General features: G+C 35.9%; 1 protein-coding gene and 1 pseudogene across 2 annotated transcripts; both read left to right on the forward strand.

Annotated features, from left to right (window-relative positions):
- Nucleotides 1–4,115: 4,115 nt before the first annotated feature.
- LOC106843227 (UDP-glucuronosyltransferase 2B19-like) lies at nucleotides 4,116–15,698 on the forward strand. 2 transcript variants are annotated; one of them, XM_014860182.3, is made up of 6 exons: nucleotides 4,116–4,862; nucleotides 6,474–6,622; nucleotides 9,106–9,237; nucleotides 11,343–11,430; nucleotides 12,024–12,243; nucleotides 14,942–15,698. In XM_014860182.3, exons 1-6 carry the CDS (start codon nucleotides 4,142–4,144, stop codon nucleotides 15,216–15,218), a joined length of 1,587 nt encoding a protein of 528 aa, XP_014715668.3. In that variant the 5' UTR covers nucleotides 4,116–4,141; the 3' UTR covers nucleotides 15,219–15,698. The 2 variants fall into 2 exon arrangements, with proteins under 2 accessions (XP_014715668.3, XP_070362690.1); XM_070506589.1 differs by having other exon boundaries at nucleotides 4,163–4,297; nucleotides 14,942–15,690.
- Nucleotides 15,699–17,254: 1,556 nt separating this feature from the next.
- LOC106843206 (adenylyltransferase and sulfurtransferase MOCS3-like) lies at nucleotides 17,255–19,197 on the forward strand (annotated as a pseudogene).
- Nucleotides 19,198–24,329: the final 5,132 nt, after the last annotated feature.

Here is a 24,329-nt window from a genome sequence, read left to right on the forward strand (position 1 = left end):
AGAAGATATTTGCAAGTTATGTATTTGATATGGGATTAACATTCAAAATATATAAGGAACTTATACAGCTTAACATCAAAAAACAAAAAAAAAAACAAATAAAAAATTGGCAGAGGACCTAAATAGACATTTTTCCAAAGAAGACATACAGACAGCCAACAGGCACTTGAATAGATGCTCAACATCACTAATCATCAGGCAAATCAGATCAAAACCACAATGAAATATCACCTCACACCAATAAGAATAGCTACTATCAAAAAGACAAAACCTAAAAAGCATTAGTAAGGATGTGGAAAAAAGCAAACCCTCGTGCACTGTTGGTAGGAATGTACATTGGTGGAGGCACTTTGGAAAACAGTATGAAGTTTCCTCAAAAAATTAAAAATAGAACTACCACACAATTCAGCAAGTCTACTTCTGGGAATTTATCCAAAAGAAATGAAAACATTAACTTGAAAAGATATATGCACTGCTATCTTCAATGCATCATTATTTACAATAGCCAAAATATAGAAGCAACCAAAATGTCCATCGATAGACAAATGGATAAAGATGTGAGAGATATATGTGTATACAATGAATAGTATTCATCTTTAAAAAAGAATAAAATCTTGCCATTTTCAACAACATGGAAGGAAAAGTATATTATTCTGAATGAAACAAGTCAGACAGAGAAAGGCAGTTGCTATATGATTCACAAATATGTGGTATATAAAACACAAAACAAATGAACAAACTAAACAGAACAGAAACAGACTCATAGATACAGAAAACAAATTGGTGGTTGCCAGAGGGGAGGGGGTTGGTGGGCAGGTAAAACAGGTGAAGCGGATGAAGAGGTACAAATTCTCAGTTATAAAATAAGTCACAGGGATGTAATGAGCAGTAGAAGGAATATAATCAATAAAATTGTATTAACTTTGTATGATGACAGATGGTGAACAGCCTTATCATGGTGATCATTTCATTATATACGTAAATACCAGATCACTATGATGTATACCTGAAGCTAATATAATATTGTAAATCAATTATACTTCAATTAAAAGAAAAGAAACTCCAGTACTAGAGGGTGCAGACGAGATCAACTATTAAACAAACTCAAAAAGAAAGAGAAAACCTGAATAGGACAATAAAAAAAGATTGAAATAGTAATCAAAAACTACTTACAAAGAAAAGATCAGGCCAAGTTGCCTTCACTGATTAATTTGACCAAGATTTAATATCAATTCTTCAATAAGACCCTCCAGAAAATGGAAAAGGAGGAAACACTTGCCAACATATTCAATTAGGCCCAGATATTGAAAACACAAAGACATCACAAGAATGTAGACACAAATGTCCTCGACAATATGCGAGCAAACCAAAATCAAGAATATACAGACTTCCACACCAAGAAAAAGTTGAATTGATCTCAGGATGCAAAGTTGCTGGAACAACTGAAAAATCATTAATATAATACACCATTATCAATAAAAGGAAGGAGAAAACCTGCATGATCATCTCAATAATGTAGAAAAAGCATTCGACAAAATCTAATGCTTTTCATGATTAAAATACTCAGTAAACTAGGAACAGAGAAAACTTGCTCAAGTAGGCAAAAAGTATCTACAAAAAACACACAGTTGACATCATACTTGATGGTGAAACACTAAATGTTTTTTCTTTCAAAGACAAGGAACAAGATGAGGTGCACTCTCAACATTTCTATTCAACATTTAAAGGGAGGTTCAAGTCAAGACATTTGGCAAGAATGTAAAATAAAGTAATCCACATTGAAAAGGAAGGCATAAAACTACCTCTGTTGGCAGATGAAATGAGTTTATATGGAGAAAATTCTTTAGAATTCACCAGAAAATATACAATAAACACATGCAATAAACAATTCAAAATGAAATTAAGAAAATAATCCCACCACAGTCATAGTCTCTTAATAACAGGAATATATTCCGAGAAACGCGTTGTTAGGCAATTTTGACATTGTAAGACATCATAGGGTGCACTACACAAGCTTAGATGGTATAGCCTACCACACACTTAGGCTATGTGGCAAAATCTTATGGGATCACCGGCATGTATGTGGTCCGTCTTTGACAGAAACATCAATATGCAGCTCATATCTGTATAATAGCACCAAGAGAATAAAGTACTTAGGAATAAATTTAACAATAAAATTGAAAAACTGATACTGTGGAAAGTGCAAAACGTTGTGGAAATGTATTTAAAAGATCTAAATAAAAGGAAAGACATCTCATATTCTAGGATCAAAAGACCTAATATTGTCATAATGGCAATGCTCCACAAGTTGATACACAGATTCAACACAGTCTCTATCAAAACCCCAGCTGACTTCTTTGTATGAATTGACAAACTAACCCTAAAATTCACATAGATATTTAAGGGACCTAAAACTCTTCAAATAATCTTGAAAAGAAAGAATGAAGTTGGAGGAATTATACTAATTGATTTCAAAGCCAATTACACAGTACACTATTCAAGACAGCGTGATACAGACATACAGAAAAGCAAATAAATCAACAAAATAGACATTAGAATACAGAAATATACTCACACATTGATGGTTAATTGATTTTTGAGAAAGGAATGAGCAGTCTTCTAAATAAAGTCTTCAATGAAAACTCATTATCCACATGTAAAAGAAGGAAGTTGGACCGCCTATCTCAAACCATATACAAAAGTTACTCAAAAGGGAAAAGCCTAAATGTAAAAATAAAACTATAAGCCTCTTATGGAAAAACATAGGTAAAACTTTGTGATATTGGATTTGGCAGTGATTTCTTTTATGACACCAAAGCAAAGCAAACAAATTACATATAGAGAAACTGGACTTCATCAAAACTTAAAACTTTTGTTCTATAAAGGACGCCTTCGAGAAAGGGAAAAGACAACCTGCATAATTGAAGACATATTTAGAAATCATATATCTCATAAGGGAATTATATCCAAAATATATTTTGAAAAGCTCTTATAATTGAATAATAAGAAGATGAATAGTCCAATTAAAAATTAACAAGGGTTCTGAACAGATATTTCTCCAGGAAAAATATACAAGTGTTGAACAAGGATATGCAAAGGTGTTTAACAATAAGATCAGAGAAAAGTAACTCAAACCACAACGAGATACAACTTCACTCCCACTAGTAGACCTATGACTAGACAAAATAACAAATGTTGGCAAGGATATGGAGAAATTCTAACCATTATATGTTGATAAGGGAAATGGAAAATGGTGCATTCACTTTGGAAAACGGTATGCCACATCCTCAAAGGTGAAACATACAGTTACCATATGAACCAGCAATTCTACTTCCAGCTATATAGGCAAGAGAAAGGAAAACGTGTCCACTCAAAACTTTCACGAAAATATTAATGACATTATTCATAATAGCCAGAAAATGCAAAAAAATGTTGATCAATTTATGAATGAGTAAACAACATATGGGATATTGATACTATGGAATATTATTTGCCAATGAAAAGGAATGAAGCCCTGACATGTTACAACATGGATGACCCTTTAAAACGTTATGCTAAATGAAAGGAGTTAGTCAGAAAAGACCACATATTACAGGATTCCACTTATGGGAAATGTTCAGAATATGCAAATCTAAAGACAGAAGCTACAATGATGGTCGAATGTGGCTTGGGGGAGGCTGAGATTAGGGAGTTCCATCTAAAGGGTAAAGGTTTATTTATAGATGAGGAAAATACTCTCCAACTGATTTTTGTGGTGGTTGCACAATTCTGTGAATATACTATGAACTATTGAATTGTATACTTTAAAGTTCAACAAGACTGCAGACACAATTGCATCTCACTTGCCACTGCTCTTGACAATCTTCCAAATACAGCGACTTACACATACAAGAGCATCACCTCTTAGCAGATAGTAACGCTTTTACTCATAAAACAGATATTAAACACACGTATACAAACAAAGTCATCTAACTTTGCTTTTTCCACTTGCTATCCAAATTCTCTGATTGTCCAGGTCATCTATTTACTTTGAGCTGTAGGAGTTATATTTTAACTTCTTGATTGATTTCTCCTTGAATATAAGCCTGAGCAATGGTACAAGGGATCAGCAATTTGAAAGGAAGCATTGCATTCCACCAACATGTCTCTGGAATGGATTTCACTTCTGCTGTTGCTACAACTGAGTTGTTACTTTAGCCCTGGGAGTGCTGGAAAGGTGCTGGTATGGCCCACAGAATACAGCCATTGGATCAATATGAAGACAATCCTGGATGAACTTGTCCAGAGAGGTCATGAAGTGAGTGTTCTAACATCTTCAGCTTCGATTCTCGTTGATCCCAACAAACCATCTGCTATTAAATTTGAGATTTATCCTTCATCTTATACAAAACATGAATATGAGGGTATTTTCAGAAAAATTATTGACGATTTGATACATCTGCCAAAAGAACCAGTTTGGGAACATTTTTCGCTAATGCAAGGAGTCATTTGGGATTACTCTGATTCTATTCTAAAGCTCTGTAAAGACGTAGTTTTGAACAAAAAACTTGTAAGAAAATTACAAGAATCAAAGTTTGATCTGGTTCTCGCAGATGCCGTTGGACCGTGTGGTGAGCTGCTGGCTGAGCTACTGAAAATACCTTTAATGTACAGTCTCCGCTTCGTTCCAGGCCATAAAATTGAAAAATATAGTGGAGGACTTCCATTCCCTCCATCCTATGTACCTGTTGTTATGTCAGAATTAAGTGATCAAATGACATTCATGGAGAGGGTAAAAAATATGTTATATGTGCTTTATTTTGAGTTTTGGTTCCAAACATTTAATGAGAAGAAGTGGGATCAATTTTACAGTGAAGTATTAGGTAAGTCATGATTTTTGGTGGTAGCTTGAAGTCCTAATTTTCCTAGCACCTTGGAAGGTGAGTTTGTATAAAGTCAGAGGAAATTGTCTTTTATAAGTGAAGTGTTGAAAGAAAAGTACAAAATGATCTCCCAAACTAACAAATATTATGGAAATGCTTAAATTATAGGGTCAATTAGAATGCCATAGTCCATTACTAGTACAGAACACTCCAGGAAATCATAAACTAAAAGTTAAAGCACTGAGGAGTTCATTAAGCAATTACATATCCATTCTTGTTTACTTGTTTGTGAGAGTCTTTATTTCATAGAGGAGTTTTCAGTCCAGAGCAATATTGAGTAGAGATTTCTCATATACACCTTGTTCCCGTAGATGCATTGCCTCCCCTGTTATCAACATCCCCTACAGGAGATGTTGGTACAGTTGATGAAATGATATTGACACACCATTATCACCTAAAGTCCATATTTTATATTAGGGTTCTATCTTGGTGTTGTACATTCTTTGATTTTGGACAAAATTATAATGTCATGTGTCCACCATTACAATATCATAATGTAGTTTCACGGCCCTAAAAATCCTCTTTGCTCTGCTTAATCATCCTAGATATCAATTTTACTACAAATTTTTTCATCTTTAATAAAAGTCATTAGAAATTTCACTAAATATCGATGAAAGGAGACAAAGATTGAGGAGTAACATATTTCTAGCATGACAGTGTATGGATCCATGAGGAAGTTATTTCCCATTATTTAGTTTAGATTCACTTAAAAAATAAACTATTTTGCCATATTACCTGAAGGAGTCCTTCACAATTGAAAGATATAATGACACTATCTCAGATACGTGAACCTATAATTAGAGTTTCTAATGATTACACATTCCTTCCCCAAGTACTTACTAATCATCTATTTTCAAGGCTCAGAGTTTTGTCAAAAGGTGGACATACAAGTTACTAGTCCATATTTTTTAAAAACTATGTCTCTCCATTAAAGATCAAATGAGCCACAGTTAAGGGTGAGTACATCTATTTCCATACTTTACGCAAACTTTCCAGCTATTTTTTGCAAAGACATTTATTTAGTACACATATATTATCAAGCTCCTGACATGAACCAAATGCAGGAGCAGCTATACTTTCAAAAGCCTCACAGTTTACTTGGAAAACCCAGGATCGAGGAAACAGCTTGCTCAACTGTAGAAACTAGACTTAGTGCTCTAGGCAAATGCGTTCCATGGGTATGGCAGGGTGAGTTGATGGACCAGTTGAAATCACTGTTAACATTTGCATCAATTGCTTCTGCAGCTTTACAGAGTAAGCAAATGCATGTTTAATTCTTTAGTGGCTTAAGTTTAATAACTGTTCATAATTCTGAATGCACTGATGTGATGTTATAGATGACAGTCTCTTACACTTTGTTGTATATATATAAATAAAATATATAAAACATGTATATTGTATGTATACACACACACATTTGTGTTGTGAAACCACAGACACTTTTCAACATCTTTGGCTACGTCATTCCAAGCTCTTTTCAGAAAATTACCTGGTATATTCACATTACAAAACTCTCATTTCCTTAACTTTTGTTTGCTTTTTTCCCTTCAGGAAGACGCACTACATTAATTGAGTTAATGAGGAAAGCTGAAATGTGGCTTGTTCGAAACTATTGGGACTTTGAATTTCCTCACCCAGTCTTACCACATTTTGAATTTATTGGAGGATATCACTGCAAACCTGCCAAACCCCTGCCTAAGGTAACGTACTCTTGTTTGTGTGGTTGGTTTACTTTGCTTTTGCAATAGAAACGATTCTCTGATCTTAATTTAGAATGTTTGATTACAGTGAGAGTGATATGGGAAGCTGGGTAAAGTGACCTACTAATTAGAAACTCATATATTTCAATACCATTACAAGACTCTGCATTTCATTATCATCTCAGAATAAAGTATTATACCTGGAAGAGTTTAGGAATAGGGTCTGTTAAATTAAGACCCCATTATTCAACATATAAGACAGCATCAGTCACACATTCAAAGATATTCTTGTTTTTGTTTTTTGCTGGCTAAGATTTGCCCTGAACCAACATCTATGGCCAACCTTCCTCTGTTTGTATGTGGGCCGCTATGACAGCATGGTCACTGACAGACAAATGGTGTGGGTCCCTGCCCGGGAACCAGGCCTGGGCCACCAAAGTGGAGCATACCAAACTTAACCACTAGGCCACCAACGCTGGCCCTCAAAGAATATTCTTAAAGTGACTAGCATAGTCCAGAGCTATGTGCTGGATATGCAGAGAAGCAGTGTAGACACAATTTTCCCACATACACACCTCACATTCTACTTGGAAACATAGAATATAAGCATGTAATAAAAACTGTGTGGAAATTATTATACTACGGAAAGACCACAATGCTAAAAAATATCCAATAGGGATCATAGAACAATAATGATCATGATCAGAAAGTATGCTCTTTATACTGGAAGGGTTGTGTCACTAATTTCCAGAGACAAGCAGACAAATAATGAATTTAAAACAGAATGACCACAAACAGGATGACTGCAGTTTTGACAAGATATCCAGAAACTTTTGGCTCTTCTACATTTGTTTCTTTGGTATAGTGAGCCATTAGGAATTATTCCAGTTCTGAAAGTAACATATTGATTTTAAATAGGCAAGAATGTGGGAAGACAAGTCAGAATAATTTTGAAACCATTCCAGGCAAGAGGGTGACCAGCTCTGTGCTGCAGAAAGCCTGCTGTATCTCTCCCACTGTGGGCCAGCTGCTCCCTGGGGGACTCAAGGAGGTGATGAGGGCCAATCACTGTCAGTTACACATAGCATATTCGACTAGGGCATCCTTTTTACAATATGATTTCAGGGCAAAAGCTGTCATACATAAACAAACCAGAAATATGGTCACTCAAATAAGTAATATACATGTATATTTCTGGATTATAAATAGGAATCTTAGGGCTATTTCATGGAAACTCCAAACAGTAATATCAGACACATTTGTCTGATGAGTCTGAGATTACTCATCAGCAATTGTCCAGCCTTTAAAGAGTGATTTAGGGGGAGCTTGAGAAATACTGACAAAGGTTAAGGTGAAGTATAAATTATTACAGAGCTGAGAGGAAAGGATGTAAAGTCATCGCACTCATACAAAATTTTCATAGTGCTCATAGTCAGAGAAAGAAAATACTAACAACTAAACTAAAATAATTCTAGAGAAAATCTGCCTAGAACAAAACAAGTAACTTAGTAGAACTATAATGATAAAGAATCAAGAGTTAAGATTCTGTTCTGTAACCTGCTTACAAGAATATCTAACAGTAATTAATAACAGTATAAATGAAGAGTCTAGGTATTATATTGTCTAAGACCATTTCCTCTGCACTACTGTGTACTGGCTGTATTTCACTTCTTGCTTATACACACAAACGTATTTGCACAAATATACATAATAAAGGAAATTAATCTCATATCAATGGTACCATTCCAAAGGAATTGAGGGATTAGATCTATTATTAACAAACACTGAGGAAAACAGAATGGAGGTTCCCAGAAAAATTAAGCGTGGTATTACCGTAAGGTACAGCAATTCCACTTCTGGGCATTTATCAAATGCAATTGACATTAGGATCCCACTGAGATATATGCATAGCCGTCTGCATAGCAGCACTATTCACAAGAGCCAAAATGTGGAAGCACCCCAAGTATCCATCAACAGAAGAATTAATAAACAAAATGTGGAATTTACACACAGTGGAATACAACTCAGCCTTAAAATTGAAGCAGATTCTAACACGGGCTACAACATGGCTGAATCTCAAGGACATTACTCTAAGTGAAATGCGGCACTCACGAAAGGACGAATACCACATAATTCGCTTATATAATTTATCTAGACTAGTCAAATTCATAGAAGCAGAAAGAATGACAGTTGCCAGGGAATTATTGTAAAATGGGTATAGTTTCAATTTGCAAGGTGAAGAGTTCTGGAGGTTGGTTACATAGTAATGAGAATGTACATACTACTGAAATGTACACTTAAGAAAGGTTAAGATGGCAAATTTGATATTATGTATATTTTACCACAATTAAAAATAAATAGGCACTACTATAGCAATTCCTGACAATAGGTGATTTTCTCTCCTTAGTTGTTTGTAGCAATCCTTTCAATAATGTCTACTGTGGTGATGCTCTTTTATGATGGAGCAAATTATTTCTTCACAGGAAATAGAAGAGTTTGCCCAGAGCTCTGGAGAAAATGGTATTGTGGTATTTAGTCTGGGGTCAATGGTCAGCAACATGACAGAAGAAAGAGCCAATGTGATTGCATCAGCCCTTGCCCAGATTCCACAAAAGGTAAGATACAGTAGTTTATAGTGGACAACTATTTAATGCATCTGTTAAATTTTGAAAAGGATCTGGTTACAGAAATTTCCTGCATGAAATGTAAACTACACTGTATTATGATAGATCCAATTTATCTCAAAAATGAGTTTCAAAGCCAAAGTATATTTGGCAGGTGCCAACAGTGCATAGGGTGTTTTTGATTGACAATTTTGGCATTAACATTGAGATCAGATACAAATATATCTAACAGATGCAGCGTGAAGTTTGGGTATTATACTGATACTGCAAGCAGGTAAAGATATCATCAAATTCCACCCTGTCATTTGCTCCTTTCCCTTGCAGGATTCCCGAGGGCACTATACATGCTACAGATGTTCCCAGAAAACAGTTAGGGGCTGGCCCCATCATGTAGTGGTTAACTTCAGCACAATCCACTTCAGCATCCCAGGTCCACAGGTTCAGATCCCGGGCACAGACATACACTGCTCGTCAGCCATGCTGTGGCGGCAATCCACATGCAAAATGAAGGAAGATTGACACAGATGTCAGCTCAGGACAAATCTTCCTCAACAAAAAAAAAAAAAGGAAAGAAAGAAAGGAGGTAAATTTTAACACTAACATTAATCAAGAAATGATAACAGTCTGAAAGGCATCCTGAAGTTTAGGCTTGCCAGGTAATCCAGGCTTCTTTTACTTCCCCTCAGCTTCAGAATAGGCCTGTTCAACGTGCTTTTCAGGGAGCTATACAGAGAAAGGATGGTGAAGGCTCACCTACCTGCATTCAGGTACCTATTCAGCCACGATGATCTAGAGAGAAAAACAACAGGAAAAAAAAGGAAAGAGAAAAACTGCCCTTGTGGACTGAGCCCTGCTAAAGTTTGTAGCAAGAAAACATAAAAGAAAGGGTTGAGGTGCATCAGCCCCTAAGGTGACCCTGTCTTTTATAAAATGTGGACTTGCGAGGACTCTGTTTCTAATCCATCTGAATAATAATTCCTCTCAAATGAAGAAGCAGAAGTGAACACAGGAGAAGGGAATATAGGCGAAGGAGAAAGGAGTCAATTAGAAGCCAGGATAGCGTGGGAAACTTTCAGATGCCCCTTCTCCATAACATATGGTAGTTAATTATTTCTAATACATAGAACATACCTGGAGTCTCTGTGTATTTGGGAACCACTTTTTAGTTTCCTAACTGATGGTTTTATGCTTATCATCTATGCTAATTTGCTGAGAACCGAAGTTGCTCTAAGGTTCACATAGCACATAGGTGTTAACCACTGGTAATTTAGAATCTAGCTTATGAGGATTGCATGGGAATTGCAAAATCTGTAACTAATTTTCGTACTGGACTTGAAAATGGCTTGGCTATAAAAAACCATGTTAATCAATGCTGTCAATGCATTGTATCACATCATTAAATTTTCAAACCCAGCAATAATAATAATACTCTGGATTCACATAAAAAAATTACTTGAAATTTTTCTTGGGAGTAACAGGATTAATAGTAATTTAAAAGAAGCTAAACATACTTACCAAGCAGAAATTACTAATTATTAATAATAAATTGTTACTAATCAGAATTATTTTGTTCTCATAAATAGCTGTTTGCATACATTTCCATTTTTGTAAATCAAAAGATGTAAAATTCTAATGAAATAGCTTTTGGAACAGGTGGACATAAGTAAGTCACTTCTCCCAACACTCAAAAAGAAATAAGCAGGCTAATGCTAAATTTGGAAGCTGAGAACTAGTATAATACATAGTTAAATTAGCAGATGATTAGTAATTTGCAAATTTTTCCAGTGTAATTATAATGAATGCCTAAAAAATTTTTATGTGCTTGAATTGGTCATTGAAAATCTCATTTGTCTAACCCAGGTATGTAACATCATGATTGCATTCATACTTGATTGAATATAAAATAACTACATGAAATATGAGTGTTCCCCTTACATCAGTGTTAGTAGTTCTCATTACTTAGCTTCTCTTGTCCTCATTTCCTCATCTGTCAAAATGAACAGGTTTAACTAGAGGTCTCTTAATCTATTCAATTCTAACACGCTACATCTTAGAAGTTTGACTCATGGAATAAGGCATTTTCTTTACTCCAACAGGTTATATGGAGATTTGATGGCAAGAAACCAGATACCTTAGGGCCAAATACTCGGCTCTATAAGTGGATCCCCCAGAATGACCTTCTCGGTAAGACTCTGGAAAACAAACACTGAAATGAGAGTAACTCCAACCAGATGATAAGAGTTCAGCAGGAAAAAACTTTATTGAACATTTATCATTGGAAACCTCAAAAATAAAAATTAATTTTCTTGTATTTATTTTCCAGTCGTAGGGAGAAAGGATAAGCATAACCTTTCCTTCCACCGATTCCTGCACCACCACCATCAACTTCCTGCTGCCTTGACACGCTGCTTATCAGACTCAGTGACTTCACTATTTCATTAAGAGAATATATTCTGACATATCTCCGTCTCTTTTTTATTTCCCATCCATTCTTATTTTATCCAACATGTTCTCTTTCAATTTTGTCCACTTGGCATCTTGTATTCATTTTTAAAGTCTCAAGTAATACACCAATCTTCTATGTAGCCTTTACTAACCTCTCCAGCAGATTTAGGTGCTTTGTCCTCTGAGCTCTGAAAGACATTTTAATGTAGTTACATGTGTATAATAATTAGTTATCTAGAAAACAAGGCCTCTTTCAGTGTCTTATATTGCCCTACTCTCATTTTATCCTAAGACTTATACTTATTAGTGTGCTGAAATTCACCCAATCCTAGGTCATCCAAAAACCAAAGCCTTTATAACTCATGGTGGAGCCAACGGCATCTATGAGGCGATCTACCACGGGATTCCTATGGTGGGCATTCCTTTGTTTGCGGATCAACCTGATAATGTTGCTCACATGAAGACCAAGGGAGCAGCTGTTAGATTGGACTTCAGTTCAATGTCAAGTACAGATTTGCTCAATGCACTGAAGACAGTCATGCATGACCCATCGTAAGTATCATAATTTTTTTAATAGATTGTATTAACAGATAGGTTCTTCTGCCAATGACGAGTATGAATTTCACCCCATTTTCAAGAGGCTAATTATGAAATTATTAATATGATTTAACCATTCTTAAATCTCCTTTTATTTTCACGCAAACATTTATTTCAAACCTGTATTTTAACTCTATAGATTTAATAAGTAACCAACTGGGGCAACAATTTTCTCTTCAAATAATATAAAGTTACATAGGTAATTGTAAGAAGGACACATTTTTTAGAACACGATAGAACTTGAGAAGGAAAGAATGATGAACTAGTAGAAATATAAATTCTTTCAATTCAGTAGGTAACGTCTCTGATATTGTAAATCTCTTTATATCAAAAATTGCTTTTTATTATTATTGTTTTAGCAGATTTTATAATGTGATATAATTTACATACTATAGAATTATAAAATTCAAATATATGTAGTATGTTTATAGAGCTATGAAACCATCACAATAATATAAATTTAGGATATTTTCATCACCACAAAAGAAATGTGACATGCCTTACAAGTCACGACCTATTCCCCCCTGCCCAAGTAACCATTAATCAGCTTTCTGTCTCTACAGATTAGCCCTTCTAGACATTTCATACACACGGAATCATGCAATATATAGTCTTTTGCAACCGGCTTCTTTCACATAGCATAATATTTTTGACTTTCTTCCTTGTCGTAGCTTTGTATTGCTGAGTAATATTCTATGATAAGGACACAGCACATTTTACTTACCCATTTAACATTTCATGGATATTTTGGTTGTTCCACGTTTGGCTATTACGAATATTGCTATATATGCTTTTGTGTGAATATAGGTAAAGATGTCAGTACTTACAGTAAATCCAAGCACACTAAATCATTTAAAAACAAAATTGTCAGAATGGATTTTCAAAACTAACTATACATACTATTTACAAGAGATGCCTAAATAGAACAGTATAGGAAAATTGTAAGTACAAAGGTAGGAAATAGGAAAAGATCTATTTCAACAGTAACTTAGAAACATGTATAACTGTAATAAAATCAGACACAGTAGACCAGAAACACTACTAAAATAAAAAATACTTCATTTTGATAAATAGGTTAATTCTGCAAAAGAATACAAATTATTCATTTGTAGCACCTACTAATGAATCCTCCAAATAAATGAAGCAAAAGTAGACAAAAATAAAAATAAAACACACAAATCTGTAGTCATAATAGGATGTTTAAAGAATTTTTTATATGATATAGAAAAAGATGACAAAATACATAAGTACATAAAAGGTTTGAGGAACTCAATTTTAAAATGTAAACTATTTGATATATCTATTATATTATACATATATAAGAATGATGAAAACACGTTTTTCAACATCATATAGAATAATCAATGGAATTGACCACACATGCTGAGGCAAAACTAAGACTTCGAAAATTTTCAAATTTTAAACAGCATATTATCTGGCCAGATAAGAATTAAGTTAGAAATCATCAAAGAAAAAGAACTAAAAAGATTCTAAATTTTGAAAATTAAGCAATACATTTTTAAATAATTCAGAATCAATAAAGAAATTATAATCATACGTGCACCATCTTCTCTGCAATTCCCTTCTAGCAATTAGGCACAAAAGTATAGATATGTAAACCAAAACATATTTAAAACAATATTTACATCAGTATTAGTAGAAGTGGCCAAAATTTTATTAACAATCCACATGTCCATGGATCATTATGAAGAGATAACTTGTGGTAGTGTCAGACACTGGATACTATACAGCAATGGAATTCACCAGCAACTGCTACAGAAATGACAAAAATGAATGAATATTACTATCTTATTCCAATAAATGAACCAGAAAAATTAATCTATGTGGTTAAAATCATAATAGCAGTTAATTTGTAGAAGAGATTAGTGACTAAAAAGTCCAAGAGAATGGGGGGCTTCCAGTAGCTTCTGGTATGCGATGCAAATATGTAGGTGGTAGGTTCATTTAATGTTCAATTCAGGATGATATTCTAGCTGATTATGAAATTTTGAGCTCTTCACTTAGGATATGTGCATTTTTCTTCTATATTTTTTACTTAAATTAAAGGTATATTTTACAAAATGTATTTAGAAATCTAGAAATCAAATAGAAGAAAAAAGAAAAATATAGAAGAAGTGCCTAGGGCTGCTATTAGGGTGGCCAGGAAGAGCCTGTCTGAGATGTGACACAGAAGCTCTTGCCTCCATCAGAAGCAGGAAGCAAGCCTTGGGGTGTTGCAGGGAAGAGTGCTCAAGGAGAGGGGCAGAGGGCACACAAAGTGCAAAGGTGCTGAGGTGGGAACACAGCTCAGTGACACAATTCCTCTTTAGAAACTTCAAGAGCATCATCCTAAAATTGCATTCATCATCTGACTTATAGTCCTTAGAATGGCTCCTAGCATCTCCTCTGCAAGAAAGGATTTAACTTTCCCACCTGATCTTCATCTTCACTTTTTAAAATGTTAGTCATCAGAGAATTTCAACTTGAAAACTGAACTGTCTATGAAGACCCAAGTAAACATATACATCTTCTGCAATTCTATGGCACTTATTTTGAAACATATATATGGCGCTTCAAAAACCTTTAATGTGAATGATGTGCTTAAGCAAATTAACTTCCTTTCAATGCTGCTATCTTTGTGTTTCTCCTTTAGCTATAAAGAGAATGCTATGAAATTATCAAGAATTCAACATGACCAACCAATGAAGCCTCTAGATCGAGCAGTCTTCTGGATCGAGTTTGTCATGCGCCACAAAAGAGCCAAACACCTGCGGCCAGCCTCCCACGACCTCAACTGGTTCCAGTACCACTCTTTGGATGTGATTGGGTTCCTGCTGGCCTGTGTGGCAACCGCTGTATTTGTCATCTCAAAATGTCTGGTGTGTTGCTGGGAGTTTTCAAAAACAGAAAAGAAGGAAAAAAGGGAGTAGTTGTATTGGAGGCCTGAAGCTGGGATGCCTCACAGATGGGACTCCCCCAGTTAATTCCAGCAAGAAGTTGTGATGTAAAGATCCCTTCCTCTTAAGACAAAACAACCTCATAATTAACTTCTCAGATGAAAATTTGTTTTCAAGTGATTTACTGTCTGTTTAAGAGTTAGAAATACAGCATGCCAAAGAGAAGAGGCAAAAATTAAATAAAAATAAAACTATATGGGTATATTGACATTAATTATTCTAATGCAAAAGTTATACCATAAGAAAATTATTGAACTTAATTGTGTTTCAAACATTACACATGGACACAAGAGCATCAAGCAGTGTATTTGCAGGGCCGGCCAGGTGGCGCAGCAGTTAAGTGCACACGTTCCATTTTGGCGACCTGGGATCCGCCAGCCCGGATCCCGGGTGGGGACATGGCACTACCCATCAAGCCATGCTGTGGCAGGCGTCCCACATATAAAGTAGAGGAAGATGGGCATGGATGTTAGCTCAGGGCCAGTCTTCCTCAGAAAAAAAGAGGAGGATTGGCAGATGTTAGCTGAGGGCTGAGTTTCCTCAAAAACATGAAAGCAAGCAGAGTATTCACAATATCAATATTATTGTGCAAATACTCAGGCTATTTTCACTGGTGCAGATTTTGTTAATTTTATCTTTGGCTAAAGAAACTACTCAATAGTTAGAATTGCGTAAAATGATTCACCCTTCTATTTTCTTTAAGAGACGAATAATGCTGCTTGGCATTTACTGTGCATCCAGCCTCAGCATCACTCCTTGCCTAAAGACATGACAAGATGTTTGCCCTCATCCAGTTTAACACCCTGCCCAGTGGAATATATGTTGTTTTAGAAATATAACAACTGCTACCTGCTTCCTATTATACAACTGAGCTATTAGAAAGACTTTGGTTTCACTAGCTTATTCTCTTTACCTCACAGCCCTTTTAAAAGATTCACCTGGTTACCTTCACATTTGTTTTACCCTTTGATAGAGGATATAAGGTCCCAATTGAAGGTTTGATAATACAGAACCTGTACTCTAAACGAATTCTGGAATTTTCATTCTCTCCAAATGTATATGTACATATATCTATAGATATATTTATACATATATGTCCACTCTTAAAAACAAGGCACAACGTCACTCAGTTACTCACGAATATGGTGAACAATTCAATGGTTTGTTGAAGGCAGTTTGAAACAATGATTCTTATTCTATACAACCACACTAGATCAGTATGTCTCATTCCTTCTCTCTTTCCTCAGAAGCCTATTGTTTCAACCCTCTCATTAACCTAATATGGAAACATTAAATCCTTTGGCATGACAAAAAAAGAATACAATCACCAATTTCTTTTAGGCCTAGCCACACTATGACTGATCAGAATCAACAACAAGGCAAAGAATACAAAAATTATGCGAAGTTTTGAGAATATGTAAATCAAACCACAAGGATGCTCAAGGCCTTCCTGAAATATACACATCAGGGAATCACTTTAGGAACCAAACGGACCATGAGACAGAAACATACCTATCTTTACGGGTCAGGAAGTCCATCATCAAGGTCTCACAACAAACATTCTCCAGCATCAGGCGTGAATTTATTTTAAAAACACACTAAAACTCTGAAGCTAGGAGATCTACAGGAAGAGTTCACCACAGGTGTTTCCATAGGACTCATCGAGATAATTGACACATTTTTATAGAAATTAAATAGTGCCATGGTAGATAAAATTATTAAATCATGCATATAGGCTTAATTAATTTTCCTCAAATTTGCCCTGTTTCATATGTAACAGATAAAGGGTGGTAAACATTGTACAGGGAGAAATATCAAAATCACAAACAGAAAGACAGTCCAATATGAAAATAGGTGGAGCATGTGAACAGGCAACTCACAGGAGTAAAACTGTCACTAACATAGAAAAGATGGCAAAAGGCACTGATTTTAGGAGACTGTAAATTCAGTCCCTAAATCATTTCCCCCCAAAAGATCAAACATAAGAATCTGAGAGGACAGAGGCCACCATGGCTCCCAGGGAGGAAGTCACGGCTTTGCAGGCTGAAACTGTGCAGCAAGAGGAGGAGCTGAGCTCCCTGAAGCATAGACTGAGGGCGGCTCTTCTGGTGGAGCAGGAGCCACAACAGCTGGTTGTGGTGTCACCCTGCCCCGGAAGGCCACTCTGCCCGGAGACAAGATTATACCCAGAGTCAGCAGAAAATCCTGCCTGCGCTTGCCGTGCCCGGACAGCTGTGCCTGCGGACAGCGTCCGTACTGTGGGCTGTGGTGGGCATGGTGGCAGCTGGTGTAGCCGCCCTGGCCTTGTGGACCACGAGCTAGTAGAAATGAGCAACCTGGCCTGCCAAGTGCTGCATGCAGAGGCACTGACGTGCCAGCCCAAGGTGTTTTTGGCCACAGCCTGGCTGCACTGCCTTGATTCGTCCCTGGGTTGCCTGCGCTACTCTCAGGCACTTACATCACCCTGGGCTCTAGACCTGGTCCACTGCTGTCACTTGGTAGCTAACCACTGAGACAGCGTGCCCACTCGCTACCTGGCTAACGATGCCTCTGTGCTGGCCAGCCGGCCCCTCGTGTTGACCAGCACCCTGAGCTTCCAGGGCCAAAACACAGTCTACCACTTCGACAGCGACCCTGGCCTACGCAGCGTTCTCTCTAACCACTCCCAGCGGAGATGGAGATCAATCGCGCAGATGGAGGGGTGGTCGGTGTAGTAACTGGAATCCTGCGCTGCCTGCAGAGGCTGGAAGTGTTGAAGATCGCTACAGGTCTGGACCTGTGTTACAGTGGCAGCCTGCTGCCCTTTGATGCCTTCAGAGGACTTTCTGCTGTATTAGGCTGAGAAGCCGCAAGCCTCACTGTCCGGCTTGCAGAGAGCAGAACCGGTGTCACTACCTGCAGGACTACCGGCTCCTGGCCACCAATACGTGCTGCCCAGTGCATTTTCTGAGCCCAGAAGAGGAGTGAGGTTTTCTCACTTATATTAAGCGAGCTCTAGATTCTGGATCACCCTACCTGTTCCTGGTCATCAGGCCTACAGGGATTTGAACATCAGGCCTCAAGTAGATGTGGACATCTATCATGTGTCTCATGCCCTACACATCTCTTAGAAATACTTGGAACAGAGGGATACAGAGAGCCTGAAACTGTTAAGAGAAACAATCCAGAAAGAGAAGCAGGGCACACAGAAGGGGCAGTTCTCCCCATTTATGTGATTTGCCCTCCAGGCAGTGACTCCAGGAAGCCTTGAAGATCCTGCAGTCCTTGACTTCAGCCCAAGAGTTCATCTCTTTAACAGTCCAGGGTGTTGTGGGTGGCCTCATGCTAAAATGGATGGCACATTTCTGAAGTTCTAGGGGGTTGGTATAATCTCACCTGAGAAATGGGTGGATTGTCATATAAGGCACAATTTAGAGAGCTTTTTGATTGGGCAAGGTGGAAAAAAAGCAGGACAGGCAAATAATCTGCAGTTTAAAACACAAAATCCTGTCACTATCATTTTATCTCACATAGTCGACACCCAATCAGTGCTGAAAACACCAGGCAGTTCTCAGAAACAGTATTAAAGATACATTCATTTACTTTTTTTTTTTTTTCAGTATTGTACAGAAGAGCTTGGAATTTTACATGATGTGTGAATACCTGACCTCCTTTTTACAAGGGGCTTTTTTATTGTAATTTTTTGGCTGATGTAGTTATGAATGTGTTATAATACTGTTTCTAAGAACTGTCTTCTGTTTTCAGTCCTTGAAAGGTGCCCTGAAAACGTGAGATGTCATGTAAGTGTCAGGATTTCGTGTTTTACTAGGAGTAGAATTGCCGGGTTACATGATAATAGTAGGTTTAACATGTGAGGACTGTCAGACTGTATTCCAAAGTGGTCGTACCATTTTATGTTCTTAGCAGCAACATATGAGATTTCTAATTTCTTCACTTCTTTTCCAAAACTTACCTGTTTCCACTTTTTTGATTTTAGCAATCCTAGTAGTTGCAAAGTGATAACTCTTTGTGGTTTTGAGTTACATTTCAGTGAGGCCTAATGATATTGAGCCCCTTTTCATTTGCTTATTGACAATTTTTATATCTTCCTTGGTGAAATGTGTGTTCAGAATCTTTACCCACCTTTCAATTGAGTTGTTTTGTCTTTTTGTTGTTGAGCTGTAAGAGCTCCTTGTGTATTCATGACACATTCTCTTATCGGGTACATGACTTGCAAATGTATTCTCTAATTCTGTGGGTTGATTTTTCACGTTCTTGATAGTGTCCTTTGATGCACTAAAGCTTTTAATTTTCATGAGGTCTAATTATAACTATTCCTACTTTGGTTGCTTGTGCTTTTGTGTCATAGCCAAGAAACCGTTGTCAAAGGCAAGATCCAGGTTTACTCCTACTGTCCGCTAACAGTTATGTAATTTTGTCTCCTACATTTGGGTTTAGATTCATATCGAGTTAATTTTTGTAACTGAGGTAAGAATCCAACTTCATTTTTTCGCATTGGATATGGATATCTGATATTCCCACAACCATATTTTAAAAGGCAATTGTTTCCCCATTGAATAGTTTTGGCATTCCTGTCAAAAATCAATTGACCATAAGGTGAAGGCATGTTTCTGGATTCTCACATCTGTTTCATTGATAGTGACATCTGTCCAAGGCAGTCTTGACTTTTGTGGACTTGAAGTAGGTTTTGAAGTCAGGAAGTATGAGTTCACGGACTTTGTTCTTCTTTTTCAAGATTGGCTTTTCTGTTCAGGACCCCTTGGTATTCCATATGAATTTCAAGGTTGATTTGTCCACTTTAGCAAAAAGGTCATTGGAATTTTGGCAGGGGTTGCATTGAATCTGTGGATTGTTTGGAGGTTATTGCAATTTTTACTATATTAAGTCTTCAGGTCTGTGGATATAGGATGTCTTTAAATTTATTTGTCTTCTTTTATTGCTTTCAGCAATATATTTAAGTTTTAGGATACAAAAATTGCACCACCATAGTTAAATTTAATCCTAAATATTTTATCATTTTAGAAGCTATTGTAAATAGAATTATGTTCTTTTTGCATTTTTCATTGCTAGTGTAGAGAAATACATGGACTTTTGTGCATTAATATCATATCTGGAAAATTTTCTGAATAACTTTATTAGCTGTAATACTTTTGTTTGTGGCTCCTTCAGGATTTTATATAGATTAGTCCTTATCATTTGTGAACAGAAATAGTTTTACTTCTTGTTTCCAATCTGGATGACTTTTATTTCTTTCTCTTGTCTAATTGCTCTGGCAAGAACTTCCAGTACAGTGTAGAGTAGAAGTGATGAAAGTAGACATCTTTTTTTCATTCCTCATCGTAAGGGGGAAGCGTTCAGTATTTTCTAATTAAGTATGATGTTAGCTATGGGCTCTCGTACATACCCTTATCATGTTGAAGAACTTGCCTCTAATTCTACTTTGTTGACTATTTTCACAATGACAGGATGTTGGATTTTGTTAAATGTTTTTCTATGTTTATTGAGATGACCATGTGGTTTTTTTCTCTTCATTTTCTTTATGTGGATTATTATATGCATTTTTTTATGTTGAACCACCCTTGCATTTCTGGGATAAATCCCATTTGAAAATGCTGTGTAATTTTTTATGTGCTGCTGGATTCAGTGGCTGGTATTTTGCTGAGGATTTTTCATTATATTCATTCATCTATCTTACTTAGAGAAAGGTCTATTTCAATCCTTTGCCAATTTTTAATTGGGTTATTTTTCTTCTCATTATTGGACTGTAAGAATATTTTACGGAGACAAGTGCATTATCAGACATTTGATTTGCACATATATTCTCTGATTCCGGGGGTTGATTTCTCACTGATTGGTGCGCTTTCAAGCAGAAAACATTTTAATTTTAATAAAATAAATCTTTAATAGTTAACTTTTTTCATATTCCAAAGGAAAATAGTGTGGAATGTGTAGTGCCTAGCATGGAGACCATCAATTCAGTTTTTATTACTACTATCAGCATTATAACTTGATAAGGAGGGTATCCCCTAGGAATATTTTAAATATGTATTATCAAGAAGAAAACAGTAGTACAATTGAATTTAAAAATACTTTTAAATGGGGCAAGAAAAAATAGAAAAAGAAATATAAAGCAGGTTGGACAAATAGATAAGAAAATGCAAGACAAGGTAGTAGATGGAAATGTAAAGATGCCACTACTTACAGCAAATCTAAACAGACTAAATCATTTAAACAAAGATTATCAGACTAGATTTCAAAAACTAACTATGTGTACTGTTTACAAAACAGGCTTACACAGAAGTATATAAGATGATAGTTAGTATAAAGGAAGGAAGAGATCTATTCCAACAGTAACCATAGAAAGATGCTGTACCTGTACTACTATCAGACTCAGCAGACTAGGAGCACTAGTAAAAATAAAGATAAATACTTTATGATGGCAAATAGGTTACTCTTTCAAAAGAAGTCAAATTATTAATTGGTAACATCTACATATAAATCCTCCAAGTAAACAAAGTAAAAGTAGACAAAAAAAATTGAAAACAAACAAATCTATAGTCATAATAGGACATTTTTAAGGACGTTTCTCATTAACATAGAAGAAGATGACAAAATAATGAATAAATATGAAGAACACATTAAAAAAGTTATGAAGAACATACATGTAAAATGTAACCTATGTTATTTATATGACAATGATGAAAACACAATTTTAAATAGCATATAGAATTTTTAATGGAATTGACCATATGTGCTGTGGCATAAACCAAAATGCAGTACTTGAAAATTTTCATATCATATGGAGTATATTGTCTGGACTAGAAGTTTAGAAATTATCAAAAGAAAGATAACTAAAAAATCTCTAAATTTTGGAAATTAAGCAGTAACTTTCTAAATAATTCAGAGTCAACAAATAAATCATAAGCACACATGCAATTTCTCCTCAAATCCACTTCTAGGTATTATGCAACAGGCATGCATAAATATGTAAATTAAAAGACATATACAAGAATGCTTATGACAGCATTAGTAGTAATGGCCAGTAAATTAATAACAATCCAAATGTTCATCAATCAATAAATGAAGAGATAATTTCTGGTGTTGTCATGCAATCAAATATAATACAGCCAACTAATCAATCAAAAACTGCTAAAAAAAAAAAGACAAAAACAAATAAGTACATACTATAATTCCAATAGGTAAACAAGACAACTTAACTATGGTATTTAAACTTAAGGTATAGTTAATTCCGGAAAAGGAGTAGTGGAAGAGCCCAGGAAACTGGGGTGGTTCTATGTATCTGTGGAATCCTGTATCAATACCTGCAAGTTGGGACATTGGTGTGTGCATTTCAAAACAATTTTCTAGCTAATTTTGAAATTTTGAGCTGCTCATTTAGGATATATGCATTTTTCTTATGTATCTCGTACTTAAAAGGAATATTTTACAAAATGTACTGTATTTAGAAATTCCAAGGAATCAAATAGCACAAAAAGAAAAAATATAAAAATAAACCCCACAAAGAAATGTGGGGGATGCTATAATAGCATGGCCAGGAAAAGCCTCTCTGAGATGTTACTACCTCTACTGTAAGGAGGTGGAAGCAAGCCTTGAGGTGTTGCAGGGAAAAGTTGTCCAGGAGAGAGACAGAGAAGACTAAGTTTACAAAGATGAGGAGGTGAGAACACTTTAGGTAACTTCCAGAATGAGCTAGAAGGCCAGGGTACCTACAACAGGATCTGCATGGAATAAAATGATAATGAGGCTGCCAGGGATATGAACACATAGGATCCTGTAGGGCAACCACCAGATTTGGAATTTATTCTAAAAGGGAGGAGAAGCCAGACAGAAATTTTGAGCAGAAGACTGTCGTAATTGGATGTCTATTTCAAAAGTGATTCTGGTTGGAGGAAGAAAAATAAAGAACATAACGTAGAAGAGAAGAGTAGAAGCACAGGGACTGGTGAGGAAGCAATTCACCCAGGATGATGCAATTCTTCTTTAAATATTTTGTAAGGACCATCCTACAACTGCATTTCCACCATCTCATATATACCTCTTACAATGTCTCATATCATTTCCTCTGCAAGAAAAGATTACATTATACCAACTTAACTTTACTTTCTAAAATATTTATCATTCATAAAATTCTAATTGAAAAGCCAAACCATCTATGAGGACCCAAATAAATATTTACTATTACTTCTGCAATTGTACAACATTGATTTTACAACATATGTATGACACATTTCAAATGCCTTACACAGGAATGATATGCATAGGTCATATAACTTCATTTCAGTTGTGCTATCTTTGTGTTTCTCCCTTGGATATACATAAAATGCTATGAAATTGTCAAAAATTCACCACAATCAGCCAGTGAAACCTGTACATCGAGCTGTCTTCTGGATCGAGTTGGTCATGCACCACAAAGGAGTCAAACACCTGCAACCAGCCTCCCACGACCTCACCTGGTTCCAGTACCACTCTTTGGATGTGATTGGGTTCCTGCTGGCCTGTGTAGCAACTGCTGTATTTGTGACCACAAAATGTTGTCTGTTTCGTTGCTGGAAGTTTGCTAAAACAGGAAAGAAGGAAAAAGGGAGTAGTTATAGCTGAGGCCTGAAGCTACAATGCCTCATAGATAGGAGTCCTCAAATTTATTCCAGAAAGACTATATGATGTAAGCGTTCCTTCCTCTTGAGACAAAATAACGTTTCACAATTTCCCTTCTCAGATCAAAATTTGTATTCAAGGAATTTACTTTCTCTTTAAGAGTTAGAAGTATGTCATTCAAAGAGAAAAAGTCTTGGGAAAAAAGTTAATTAGGAATAAAAGTGTATGAGTACATACTGAAATTTATTATTCCAATTCAAAACTTATGCCAAAAAAACCTTGAGCTTAATTATTCAAAGATTGCATACGGACAGAAAACATTAAGTAGTCTATTGACAATATCGATATTATTGTGCAAGTGCTCAGAATATTTTAACTTCATTTTGATGCATAACTTGGTAGTTTTATCTTTTGCTAAAGATAAAAGATAAAGATTTCTTTTTGCTAAAGAAACTATTCCATAGTTAG

The sequence above is a fragment of the Equus asinus genome, chromosome 3 (assembly GCF_041296235.1).
Source record: "Equus asinus isolate D_3611 breed Donkey chromosome 3, EquAss-T2T_v2, whole genome shotgun sequence".
Taxonomy (NCBI): domain Eukaryota; kingdom Metazoa; phylum Chordata; class Mammalia; order Perissodactyla; family Equidae; genus Equus; species Equus asinus.

Coding starts and splice junctions, on each gene's coding strand:
- LOC106843227 (XM_014860182.3), top strand. CDS start 4,142: ATGTCTCTGGAATGGATTTCACTTCTGCTGTTGCTACAACTGAGTTGT. Junction 4,863..6,473: donor ATTTTACAGTGAAGTATTAG/GTAAGTCATGAT, acceptor TTTTCCCTTCAG/GAAGACGCACTACATTAATT. Junction 11,431..12,023: donor CCCCCAGAATGACCTTCTCG/GTAAGACTCTGG, acceptor ACCCAATCCTAG/GTCATCCAAAAACCAAAGCC.